Source organism: Pygocentrus nattereri, chromosome 4 (genome assembly GCF_015220715.1).
Source record: "Pygocentrus nattereri isolate fPygNat1 chromosome 4, fPygNat1.pri, whole genome shotgun sequence".
NCBI lineage: Eukaryota > Metazoa > Chordata > Actinopteri > Characiformes > Serrasalmidae > Pygocentrus > Pygocentrus nattereri.
This window is the reverse complement of record NC_051214.1, coordinates 48,281,006-48,295,328: the sequence shown is the minus strand read 5'-3', so window position 1 is coordinate 48,295,328 and position 14,323 is coordinate 48,281,006. Positions and strand designations below refer to the sequence as shown.

At 41.5% G+C, this 14,323-nt stretch overlaps 1 protein-coding gene across 1 annotated transcript; it reads left to right on the top strand.

Annotated features, from left to right (window-relative positions):
* Positions 1-452: 452 nt before the first annotated feature.
* Positions 453-13,581, top strand: LOC108412361 (G-protein coupled receptor family C group 6 member A-like). Its single transcript, XM_017684348.2, has 6 exons — positions 453-709; positions 817-1,108; positions 5,827-6,624; positions 9,221-9,427; positions 9,522-9,639; positions 11,426-13,581. The coding sequence occupies exons 1-6, from the start codon at positions 507-509 to the stop codon at positions 12,502-12,504; spliced, it is 2,697 nt and encodes an 898-aa protein (XP_017539837.2). The 5' UTR covers positions 453-506; the 3' UTR covers positions 12,505-13,581.
* The last annotated feature ends 742 nt before the right edge of the window (positions 13,582-14,323 follow it).

Here is a 14,323-nt window from a genome sequence, read left to right as displayed (position 1 = left end):
GTTTTTAACTGATAATATGAAATAAATTCACCCCTAGTCATTCAATAAATGACTGATCAAAGATACAAGATGTATCTGCACACTGCTCACTGGCCCTGCTTTTCTGTGTCAGCTAGGTAAATAAATTGTATGAATTTTAGGCCTATATTTGACCTATTTGAGACCTCTCGAGCAAACAAACCAAAACTGTGTAATTAAGAGCATAATTTCTAGGCCCTGCATTCACCAGTGGGTGTGATGCTTTTGAGTTCCATTCGTGTGTTGAAAACTACATAAAAAAAAACAGATACAGTTCAGCAGACTACAGTACTTTCAAATAACATACTCTGTGCTTTGAGACCTACAACAACATTTTTGTCCACAGCAGTTTCTTGTTCCAACTTTAGACTAAACAGGTTCTGCTCCTTTGTTGTGGTTCCTGCTCTCCCACATTCCTCCTATAAAAGGTTTCAGTTTGCACACAGTTCTTTACCAAGTTACCCTCAAACGCATTCACGAAATCTGACATGGCGTCATGTGTATCTTCTCTGTGTTTTTGTGCGTTGTGGGTGGCTGTAATGTCGGGGTTGGGGGTCCGCTGCGATAATACGGACTCCCTGTGTGGGGCATATGCACCTGGAGACATTGTTCTTGGGATTTTGGCATCAGTTCACACTAAAGTAAAGGACCTTCAGGATCGGGTTCGCCCGGATAAATATACCTGCACAGAGTAAGTGAGAGAGTTTGGTGTCTTTTTACTTTTACTATTATTGTTGATAAATATCCCATTTACATTACACATCACTGTAACCGGCTCTTCTTCTGTCTCTTTTCCAGCTTTGATCTCATACCATTTGTCCACTCTCTGGCTACAATTTACACCATTGAAAAGATCAATGACTCTGGATTTCTTCCTGGGATTCGGCTTGGATATCTGATGTGCGATCCCTGTGTGTACTCTACCAAAGCCTTGCAGTGCGTGGAGCACATGCTTTCTATTAACAAGACACTTGCAGTTCTCACCGACAACTCAAACTTTTCCTCGCCAGTGAAGGCTTTCATGGGCGAGAGATATTCTGAGCTGTCCATTCCTGTGGCCAAACTGCTCAGCATCTACATGATTCCCCAGGTAATATGAGTTGAAGTTCTGGGATTAAAGGGGCTTTGACTGTGTGACACGAGATACCATAATGTCTCTTTTTTAAAACATCATTGATACAGTGTTATGAACTTTACCATGGCATTATTATAGTTTATTATAATTATACAGATTGGTATTTGTGTCAATTGTCTTACCAAAATACTTATTTTAGTTTAGTGTTGTATGTTATTAAATAAGTCTGATCATTCCAGAGGATTACAACATAGTGCCAGGCAGCTTTCAGCTACAGGACATGCAGAAGCTATCAAATTACATGTTCATAATGTTCTGAATGTAGCAGTTAGCAGGGTTGGGCAGAATGCTTTGAGAGCACAGTGGTGGCTAAATACTGAGTACTGTCCTAAATGTGTTCAGTAACATATCGCTGTTGTCGGAAGAAAACCTCCTATCTCCAAAATGAGAACTTTACAGGAGAAAGACAAAACATACTGTCGTTTTAATTGAACTCAATGGAACCAGACGTCTTTCCAAGTCACCCTGGGCTGTTTCTTTTGCTCCATTCATCATGAAATTTACACACAATGTAAAGGGCAACAGGTCCTTTGAAATTATGTCAAAAACTGAAAAATGACAAAAATGGAGATACGAGGTTTTCTTCCGACAGCAGCAATGTTCTATTACAATGCATATTTAAAATACACATTCGGGGAAATAGGCTATACTATTTTACTATATGGCAGTTTTGGGTTTTTTTTCTTGCAATTCGTCTGCTAAAAAGTTTCACAAAAATTTTTAATTAAAATTCTCAGCATTATTTTGGCTTCCTTTACATGCTTCAGGCCGCTACTGCTCCCATAGCCCCACTGCTGCTACCACAAACCCGCTGCTGCTCCCATTTGCAGTGATGCAGTTGGTGCTGGTGATGCTAGCCCTCTACTGTGCTAGCTAGCATTGGTGCTAACATTAGCTTGCTCATAAGCTACCAACACTGTAGGAAAACACTGCCTGAATATTAAAAACACTTCCAATTATCCACTAACCAGCTACTTAATATGCATGAATCCAAACAAGCTTACCAACAAGGTAGAGCGAGCTCTTCCAACGCTCACACATTGGCCATGAGACTCACTCAGCTCTGTCCAATCTTACGCTTTCACCCTACATTGACATCTCTCACGCATTTTACAAAAAGACCTACAGATGAATCTGAACGCTCACAACGATTCCTATCACTGCTTCGCTTTCACTGAGTGAAAACGCTCTGGACTGGCAATGTCAGTTTGCTTAAATGCTCGTTAAGGAGAGCATGCATGGCAGGTGTTACTGTTGGTCCGTATGTGTAAAGGAGAGGTCAGTGAAACTACAACTAACTAGTGACATGCACAAATTGAGTAGAGCACACTGTTTGTGTCAGAGAGCAGAGAAAACGTTCACCAAACACACATGAAAACTAAAGGAAAATGTAAAAGTATTTGTGCGTTTATTCGCTTCCTTCTTATGATGTTTGAGAGGACAGCTGTGCTCTAAGTGTGCAGCTAATGAACTCAAATGCACTTGTCAACACTAGTTGGGGGCAGTCGTGGGCTGGAGGTTAGGGAACTGGCCCTGTGACCGGAAGGTTGCTGGTTTGATCCCCAGAGCCGACAGTCCAAGACTGAGGACATTTAACCCGTCCGTGAAGTGAAACACCACATACAAAGTGTATATATATAAGTATACACACACACACACACACACACACACACACACACACACACACACACACACACACACACTCTCACACACACACACACACACACACACACACACGGGCAGTGAGCACACTTGGCCAGAGCAGTGGGCAGCCCTATCCACAGCGCCTGGGGAGCAGTTGGGGGTATGTGTCTTGCTCAAGGACACCTCAGTCATGGACTGTCAGTGCTGGGGATCGAACCAGCAACCTTCTGGTCACAAGGCTGGTTCCCTAACCTCCAGGCCACGACTGCCCCCCTAACAATGTGTTCTTCTGAAAAGTCTTAACTGTTTTATCTTATCGCACCTCTTATTAATCAAATTTATCTTGTACAATGGCAACCAATAAACATTGCTTCATTAGCTACTAGTGCTGCTCTGTTGGTGACCTGGCCAGACTTCAGTGATAGCAGAGATGGGAAAAGTTTAGCAACCTCACTGCTGGCTTTAGTTACATATAGGGCAGTATAGGCTTTCAAAGAGGGGCTATAATATAATTATTTATTATCACCCACCACAAATTCTTTGGCAATATGAAGCTGAAGTCAGCTATCGCCAGCTTCTTGCTTGAATTTTTCCATCTTAAATGGTACAGCAGTTACATTCTGGCACTTCAGACATCAACAGCGCTGGACTATTTAAGGTGGAACGAGATAGCCACCGGGTTTTTTGGAGCGAGACTCTTAAAAACCTCAATTTTTTGTCCTACTCCTCTATGTCAACAAAAATTGGGACACCCTACTCCTAGACATGAACATGCAAAACAGAGGGCTAAGGGCTAAGTAGTAGGGGGAGGGGTGAAATGGACCTTACTGTTAAAAGACTTAACTGGCTGACTTATGACCTGTTGTCTACATTTCAGTGCATCAACACAGCTATTATCCTGGACATTAAGATTAGGTTATCAAAACACACTGATTTTTGGCTTCAAACAAACCTACTACTGTTGGGTGCTAAATAACCACAAAGACAATTTGCCTTATGATGTTTTAAAAGAATAAAGAATGTTTTAATATTGTTGAAATTAATTTTGCAGTATGGCATATTGGTCCAGGGACAGATGGCAGGGAATGCTGGGCACAACATGTGTTCACAAATCTCTTGACGTTTACAGCGTTGATTTAGAATCTGTTCCAGTCAGTGGAGTCAAATGCCCTAAACGCTGTACCCTACACTTGATCACTATATAGGACACTGTAACAGGGAGCAGAATTCGCGATTATAGTTAATGATTTCAGACATTATGTCTTACGGGTTTGTTTATTACTGTACGTCAGCAGATTCCGTCACATAAACACTGTAAACATCCTTCCATCAGTCCACTATAGCGCTGAGTCTGACTGCACAACCCCAATTCCAGTGAAGTTGGGATGTTGTGTAAACCATTAATAAAAACAGAACACGATGATTTGCAAATCCTTTTCAACCGATATTCAACTGAATACACTACAAAGACGAGATATTTAATGTTCAAACGGATAAACTTTATTATTTTTTGCAAATATTCACTCATTTTGAATTTGATGCCTGCAACACGTTCCAAAGAAGTGAAGAAGAAACTTGAGGAATGCTCAAAAAAACACCTGTTTGGAACATTCCACAGGTGAACAGGTTAATTGGAAACAGGTGAGTGTCATGATTGGGTATAAAGGGAGCATCCCTGAAAGGCTCAGTCGTTCACAAGCAAGGACGGGCGAGGTTCACCACTTTGTGAACAACTGCGTGAGCAAATAGTCCAACAGTTTAAGATCAACGTTTCTCAACGTGCAACTACAGGAATTTAGGGATTTCATCATCTACAGTCCATAATATCATCAGAAGATTCAGAGAATCTGGAGAAATCTCAGCAGGTAAGCGGCAAGGCAGAAAACCAGCACTGAATGCCCGTGACCTTCGACCCCTCAGACGGCACTGCATTAAAAACCCACATCATTCTGTAACGGATATTCCCACATGGGATCAGGAACACTTCAGAAAACCACTGTCAGTGAACTCAGTTCGTCGCTCCGTCTACAAGTGCAGGTTAAAGCTCTGCCATGCAAAGCGAAGCCACATATCAACACCACCTAGAAACGCCGCCGGCTTCTCTGGGCCGAGCTCATCTGAGATGGACTGACGCAGAGTGGAAAAGTGTCCTGTGGTCTGACGCGTCCACATTTCACACTGTTTTTGGAATTCATGGACGCCGTGTCCTCCGGGCCAAAGAGGAAAAGGACTGTCCGGATTGTTTTCAGCGCAAAGTTCAAAAGCCAGCATCTCTGATGGTGTGGGGGGGTGTTAGTGCCCATGGCAGGGGTAACCTGCACATCTGTGAAGACCCCATTAATGCTGAAAGGTACATACAGGTTTTGGAGCAACATCTGCTGCCATCCAAGCAGCGTCTTTTTCAGGGACGTCCTGCTTATTTCAGCAAGACGATGCCAAGCCACATTCTGCACGTGTTACAACAGCGTGGCATCGTAGTAAAAGAGTGCGGGTACTAGACTGACCTGCCTGCAGTCCAGACCGTCTCCCATTGAAAATGTGTGGCCCCTTATGAAGCTCAAAATACAACAGCGGAGCCCCCGGACTGCTGAGCAGCTGAAGCTGTACATCAAGCAGGAATGGGAAAGAATTCCACCTACAAAGGTTCAACAATCAGTGTCCTCAGTTCCCAAACGCTTATTGAGTGTTAAAAGGAAAGGTGATGTAACACAGTGGGAAACACGCCCCTGTCCCAACTTCTTTGGAACGTGTTGCAGGCATCAAATTCAAAATGAATGAAAATTTGCAAAAAACAATAAAATTTATCTGTTTGAACATTAAATATCTCGTCTTTGTAGTGTATTCAATTGAATATAGGTTGAAAAGGATTTGCAAATCATCGTATTCTGTTTTTATTTATGTTTTACACAACGTCCCAACTTCACTGGAATTGGGGTTGTATCTTAAGCTTTTCAGCACTTTGAGTGCTACATAGGAAAACTATAGTGAATTATACGCAGATTAATTACACTTCACTTTTCTCTTCATAGATCAGCTGCACATCTTCTTCACCAGCACTGAGCGACAAATCACGTTATGCATCCTTTTTCCGTGTCATTCCAAGCGATGTGTACCAGACGAAGGCCCTGGCGAAGCTAATGAAGTACTTTAACTGGGACTGGGTTGGAGTGGTGACGATAGACGATGAGTATGGAGAACCTGCTTTGCAGCATTTTATGGTTGATTCAGGACGAGAAAGCATATGTGTGGAGTACCAGGAAGTGTTACCAAACTACTTAGGTTCCTTAAATATTGAGCAGCGCATCAAAGCCGTGGCTGATGTTATCCGAAGTTCCACCGCCAAAGTTGTGCTGCTCATTCTGAGACCAGAACATGTGGAGATGCTCTTTCAGGAGCTGATTAAGACCAATACTTCTCGAATCTGGATCGCCAGTGATGCCTGGTCTACAGCACGGTTTGTGATGAAGATGAAGGACATAAACAAAGTGGGCGACATCTTTGGCTTTGACTTTGTCACAGGGATGATCCCAGGTTTTGAAGACTACCTCAAGAATCTGACTGTAAGCCAAGGAGTGAGGAATGATTTCATCAGGGAGTACAAACAGTTGAGGTTCAACTGCAGTCAGCAGTCAGAGCACACGTCCCCTTTGGCCTGCAATGTGACAGACCCACTGGAGGCCAACGATGACTACCTGCTCAATGCTGTGCATCTGATGGAGGCCTACAATCAGAGAGTAGCAGTGTACGCTGTAGCTCATGCCATCAGGAACCTTCTAAAATGCAATGACACTGCCTGCTCTGGAGCTGCCAACTTACTGCCGTGGCAGGTAAAATTTCTATGTTGTGTGTTAATACAGCAAAACTAGTAACGATAAGATAACAAAACTCTTGCGAGCTATTTTTAATGTTGATGACAGAAAAAAGTCAAAACTGGCTAATGCAATTTACACACACACTAGGGGGCAGTGAGCACACTTGCCCGGAGCGGTGGGCAGCCCTATCCACGGCGCCCGGGAAGCAGTTGGGGGTTATGTGTCTTGATCAAGGACACCTCCCCAGGGCCGACAGTCCATGACTGAGGTGTCCTTGAGCAAGACGCCTAACCCCCAACTGCTCCCTGGGTGCCGTGGATAGGGCTGCCCACCGCTCCGGGCAAGTGTGCTCACTGCCCCCTAGTGTGTGTGTTCACTAGTGTGCATGTAGTGTTTCACTTCACTGATGGGTTAAATGCGGAGGTGGAATTTCCCCGGTTGTGGGATCAAAAAAGTATCACTTAACTTAATTTATTACTCTCTTTGATGCAGAAGTGAGAAATGTAGTTGAGCAACTTGGACTGAAGTCAATGCAAGACAGAAATCTCACATAACAAAATCAATGATTGACTTACTGATTGGTGCTGCTGTGACTGCGTCAATATGAAAGCCTTTATCAAAATCATTTTTTAATAAAAGCTAATATTATTCTTTATTCGAATTGAAGCAGCTGGTAGTGGGGAATGGAATTGAGTGAGTAAATATGTACTTATATATAACATATAATAATATACACTTGAAAAAAATATGAGCCACACAAGAAGGAATGGCCACCATATCAAACTTTACGTAGCACTACAAAAAGACAGTGTGCCGAAACATAAGCTGAGAGTAAACTTCAAATGAAAACATGTTTTTGGCTGTGGGCTTTTGGCTTTTGGGGTTGTTAAAGTGTTTGTGAGGCCTCCCCATGAGTGTGTTTGGTCCTATTCACCGTTTTTTTGTTCTGAGATCTCCCGCTGACTGTGATCGATCGTTAAACATTACATTAGTGTTGTAGTCAAGACCACTGAAAGTGAGTCAGAGTCAAGGCCGAGACAAAGGGCCTTATTTCTTTTTATAGATTTGCATGCACAGATTTGATCTTAAGATGGACCGTCTCCCGTCATCAAGAGATGGTGATCCCTGTTGATGCCAGTCAGTGCAGGTGTCTACTAGTTGATGTTAAAGAACTGGCAGTGGTCTTTGTGGTTTCCTCTGAGTGCGTTCAGCTGTCCAGTGAGGTTGCATGAGCAGTAACGGGAAGATGAGGTGGCTTCACAGGTCTTGGAGGAAGCCTGTTCTAGCTTTCCACCCTCCTAGCACTGGTGGTATTGTGTTATTTGGGGAGTTCTAACTAGTGGGTGGAACTGTATATGCAAGTACAGCCGACCCCACAGCTAATTTCAGCGCCCCCAGCAGCGGTAAATAAACGCTCCAGCCAGCCCACATTGGACCAGATGACAGGTTTCAGGGCCAATATAAGTAAGTCTAGGTCTGAAAAATTGAGCAACTCCCTGGCTAAATGGATCGTAGCAGATTGTAGACCACTTTCGGTGGTAGAGGATAGGGGGCTACAGTCTGTGTTAGATAGCGACATCGGACCCTGCTCCCGTGTAGGAAAACCACGGCGAGTAAGATTAGGCAGATTTATGATGACGAAAAGCAGTCAAAACAAGACATATTGAGTGCAGTTGATTGTGTTGCATTGACAGGGGACCTTTGGACTTCCGTCAGCAATTCTAACTACCTTGGCGTGACCGCGCACACAGTATGCGTCGTTAACAAAGTATGGCAATTAGCATCTTTCACCCTCACTGTAGAGAAAGTCAACAACAGACATTATGCAGTAAACTGCGCAGACCATTTTTTCTGTAGCTGAGGCCTGGAAAATTGAGCAAAAGGTTACAACAGTTGGCACCAATTGTGCCGCAAGATAGTGGGTCATTTCAGACACAGTCCAGCCAACACAATGGAACTGTATAAAGAGCAAAGAGCACTTGACCAGGAAAATGAACCCCTAATCCAGCATGTTTCCACAAGGTGGAAGCAATAAACATGTTTGTTGTTAAGAATATACGTGTATTCATTCAAAATTTTAGTAGCCAAATAATTTTTGTAATTAATTGCGATTAATTAATTACAGACCCTGTAATTAGCTCGATTAAAAATTTTAATCAAGTCCCATCACTAGTTTATACTTAAATTGTCATCAGGTAGACAAATAAGCTTGTTATTCTTGAGGACCTTGCAAACCCAGCATGTGAAGAACCACCTTTCACCTTTCAACGCCACACTGATTTAACATTAACAACACTATCAACTGTCGCTTCCCTACTCAAACCAAAAAAAACAAAGAAAAATCTGAAGATATTCTCCTTCTGATATCTAGCCCTGTCGTCATTGTCCTGATGAGTTGCCTTTAGCTAAGCAGCATAAATGTTTGTGAATGGATAAACCCAACAGAGAACTGCCACAGAAGCAGCACTGGTTCAAGTTTAGGAAAATAAAATCACTGTAATACTTTTCTGCTTTTTTTTTAGAGTGATTATATGTTAACGTGTGGTGGCAGTGTCTGGCAAAGATGTGCTTATACTTTCATATGTTTATTTTATTTATTTATTTTTTTCAGCTTGTAGACATTCTTCACAAAGTGAACTTCACTTTGGACAATCAGACATACGCCTTTAATCAATATGGGGATTTTGACAGTGGTTACGATCTCATAATGTGGAAAAAGAGTGGTGATGAAAGAGTGCCTAATGTGGTGGGGAGGTTTCTCATAGAAAAAGACGAAGTTGAGATTGATGACCACAAAATCCCCTGGACCAACAACACGGTGAGAATCAATTAAACACTATCTGGCCCACTGTCTGTGTATTAGTACAATTTAAGGTATTAATAACCAACAAAACCTCTCTCTTTACCTCCAGGTGCCCTTGTCCAGATGTTCAGTGACATGTCTCCCAGGCACAGAGAAGAACATATCAAATATGTCCTGTTGTTATACCTGTACTAACTGTAGCGAGGGATCCTATTCTAATGAGACAGGTGAGTAAATTATAAACAGATCTCTCTACAAACATTGGCACCTCTGGTTAACTTGTGCAAAGCAGGCTATATAAAACAATTTCATTGTGTATAATGATTATTATTCTGATAGGCCTCTAATAGCAGTCACTGGTTATCTTTGGTCTAAATAAATCTGCCTAATGAGAGGCTAGTTCGTTTTCTGTTTTCTTTATGCTCAATGTTTTAATTAATATAAATGAATTAATGTATTAGTTGTAAAATCTTGTGCTCTTGTGTTTTTGTTTTGCTATTTGTTGTTGACCAAACAAGGAATGGGCTCCCCTTTTGAGTCTTGGTTCCTCTTAGTGTTCCTTCTTCTTGCTCTTCGGGAGATTTTCCAGACCCGGATGATTTTGTAAACCTGCTTTGTGACAACACCTGTTGTAAAAATTGCTCTATAAACACATCCTTTTGACCTTTCACTGAAAATATTAACAAAGAAAAATAATAAATAATAATAATAATAATAATTAAAAGTAAATAGTTCAAAATAAATATTTTTTGTATTTTTTGTATTTTTTTTTTTTATGTATGCCACAATTGGAAAAGTCTTCGAAGTGAAATGTAAATGAAGTATATTCCTATTCATATTTTTAGGCTCACCTGTTTGATTAGGAACTCTTAAATGGTCAGCCATGGATTTCTGTTTTACGGGGAATAAATATACGATGATATGAGAAAGAAATATCATGTGAGAAATACAGATATCAGAATGTTATGCCTACAGTGTGCCGGACATTACTGGAACTTTGAGTGATATCTTGTTCTGTGATCAAAACTAAAATCCATCCATTTTCTAAGCCGCTTCCCCGTCAGGGTCGCGGGGGGGGGGGGGCGCGCTGGAGCCTATCCCAGCAGTCTTTGGGCGGAAGGCAGGATACACCCTGGACAGGTCGCCAGTCCATTGCAGGGCAGACAGACACAGACAGTCACTCACACCCAGGGGCAATTTAGCAGGTCCAATTGGCCTGACTGCATGTCTTTGGACTGTGGGAGGAAACCAACACAGACACGGGGAGAACATGCAAACTCCACACAGAGAGGACCCCGGTCACCCAGCCAGGGAATCGAACCCAGGCCCTCCTCGCTGTGAGGCGACAGCGCTACCCACCACGCCACCGTGCCGCCTAAACTAAACTAAAGCTTTTTGGCATAAAAACAAAACGACAGAAGGTGTGACGTGGACACATAGATAGGCATGGAGTGAAGTATGGTGGTGGATCTGTCATATTGTCAGGCGGTCTTTCTTTCAAAGGCCCTGGACATTAAGTTTGGATACATGGTATCACCGACTCTATTAAGTACCAGCAGAAGTAAAATCAAAACTTGAATGCCTGAGCCCAAAACCTAAACTGGGCCATGGTTGAATCTTCTAGCAGGACAATGAACAAAGCACACCTCAAAATGAATGCAAATGTTTGGGAAGATTGTAAAAGAGGTCATTTATCCACACTGACTACTTATTGGGAAAAATATGTCTCCTAAGAACTGAAACTTCACAACCATTTAGAAGTCCAAATTCATGGGTTATTATGGTAGCCTGAAATGTCCTGCTATACAGTCCATTAAGCTTGGGCCAAACCAGTTACTCCCTTGTAGTAGTACTGCCGTAGATGTAAGCAGACTATGTAGCTACAGGTTTACAGCTCTCATGCAATCAGGGAGACCTACACCAGCATATTTAACAATGAGAAAAACCTTGGAAAATACTTCTGTTTACTTCCCCACCTGACATTTAAATGTTTCTCTTTCTTTCTCTCCACAGATCAACTTGCCTGTAAACAATGTCCAGAAGGCTCTTGGTCTCTTCCAGGGTCGAGGGAATGTCAGAAATGGAAGATCTGGTTTTTGGAGTGGTCTGCAGCTTATTCCATTGTAGTGATGATTGGAACAGTAATAGGTGCTCTACTGCTGGTGTTCTCATTCATCTTTTACATCCTACACAGAGAAAAACCCATCATAAAGGGCATCTTAGTCATTTCATGTCTGATGAAATTTGGCCTGATGGTGAGTTTTGGAGGTGTAATACTTTTCTTAGGCAGCCCAAACATCCATATTTGCAGAGCACAACAGACCATGTATGGTCTTGGGTTCACTCTCTGTGTGTCCTGCATTCTGGTTAAGGCCGTTCACACATTCTTGGCCTATATGGCCTTCAACCCAGACAGACATCGCATGCTGAGAAGACTAGATAAGCCCTTTGTCATCATAGGAATCCTCACTGCTATTCAAGCTCTCATCTGCATCTTCTGGATGGTATTTGATCCTGTTGATGTTGAGGAGAAACAATCAAAAACTCAGTTACTTACCCTGAACCGTCTGTGCACTCAGGGCTCTATGTATGGCTTTGGTGCGATGCATGTCTACATTGCTTTACTAGCTGTGGTGTGTTTTGGATTGGCCTTCAAGGGGAGAGATGATGAGACTGATCCTATAGTCTTCAGCATGCTCATCCATCTGTTTGCCTGGCTTTGCTTTATTCCAATCTTTATCACTCAATATGAGTCACGCCCCATCGTCCAGATCTCTGGCATTATGGTCTCCAACTATGGAGTCATCTTCTGCCACTTCGCCCCAAAATGGTTTAAGATCCTCTCCGAAAAGTCTGAGGCATTGAAGGCAGTTAAACCCCCAGTTGATCCTCTTAAAGATGAAAATGACTCTGGGGTCGTTTGTAGGACCCCAAATGATATCATATCATTACGCACTATATCACAAACCCGATTCAGCATTGCGGAGTCAGAAATATCCAACTGGGATATTAACAGCCTGCATCTTTCAGAAGTCACTATTGATTCAGTTAGGTGTCGGAAACCAAGGAGTCAACGACCAAGGAGTCTCTAACTTCTTTGCCACTATCAGATACTTTTTAAAAAGATGGTTCTTCAAGTGTTCTTTAGCAAAGACAGTATCAGAATAAAGGACCATGCATACTTAAATGTGTTTTTGCAAGGTGAAATGGTTCTTCAGATCGATGGAGAATGTTATGTATATGGTTCTATATAGCACCAAAAAGGGTTCTTCTATTTTTACAAGTCTGTCATTGAACAGAACCATACACCACACATTCTCCATCAATCTGATTTCACCATGCAATCCCATGCCCAATCCCATTTTTTGGTTTTAACCCTACTCCTTGTTCTCTAGTGTCACCTTGCCCCCTGGAACTGAAATATAATTATTTGAAAACTTTCCCTGGGAAATGGGTCCCTTAAATAAAAAAGAGCTTGATTTCATTAATAACAGTAGTAAGGTTTTCTATGTAAACTCTATACAGTTTGATATACCAAGACAGTATTTCTTAAACATGTGTATGAAATGCAAAATAGTATTTGGATCTTGGATTTTTTGGTCTGAGAAACAAATGTGTATATTATTTGTGTCAACATCCTGTGTTCTGAACTGTTCTGTGATTTTTCTATCACAGATTTAGCTCTACTTTTTTATTTTTCCTGAAATTATCACATGGCAAACAAGCAAAATGATGTTTATTATTGATCTGGTGATTTATAGCAGGTGTGAGTCTTAGTCCCATTGACCTAGACTGGAGTTGGGGAATGCTGCTGTAGTGGAGCGGACTACAGTAACATACAGTGGAACAGCACATTTAATGTTTTAAAAAAAATCTGACCATCTATTATCAAAATATGTTTTATTAGTTCAGCATTGACTCCAATATCTCCATCTCAAGGGGTACATTCTCTTATGGATGTGACTGTTTTGATCTAGGATCAATCAGACAAAACCAGCTTCTCTGTGACTCTCATTAACTGCACTTAAAAGTTTTCCAGCAATGAAATGCTGTTTTTTTTTTATTATTATTTATTGTTTTGTTTATATTTTTATGTATAAAATTTTGTTTACCTGTCATTTGTGCTCTGTCCCCAGGTGTGTATATGGCTGTCTATTTTTATTGTTATACTATAACATAGCTACAGTTTTTATATAAAAATAAAAATCTGAATTACAAAAAAGTTGCCAGTGCTTTTTGTCAAAGTTACCTAGATATACAAGTTTTCATAGAAACATAAGGTTTGCACTGTAGTATCAGCACACAACTTGAAAGTGTGTTTAGTGGTGTGTGTGTGTGTGTGTGTGTGTGTGTGTGTGGAGAGGGGCATTATGGTTAACTGTTTTCTTGTATGTTATAAACATATTAAGCATTTAAAGAGATGGACCCCATTTAATGCAGATTGCCAGCCATCTTTCACCTCTACAAGCTTTCACTAGGTTATGTGGGTGATACATTCAGATTATTGTACAGTGCACTTGCAGTTCACACACCTGAGGTTGCCAGATATTTCTCATGTGCAGCTTTTCCGGCGTGCATATTTTACCAGCATCTAAGCACCTCTCTTTAAAACCAGCACTTGCCTTTAAACCAAAATAAATCGAGTGCCAGACAATGTGGAGTGATATAGCAGTTCACACTTTCTGAGTGTGAGTTTTCTGAGTGTCTATCTAGAGAACGTATATTTGCTAGTTACCAATAAGTTAGAGAGAAAGACGGTCCTGAGCTCAGATACTGCTAGAAACGGTAGATACAGAGAGAAAAGGACAGAGTTGAACAATCAATACTTCACTCAGTGCTTATTTAAGTGCTGTGTAAAGAGATGATTCTTCAGTCTGCGTTTGAAGACAGCGAGAGACTCTGTTGTACAGA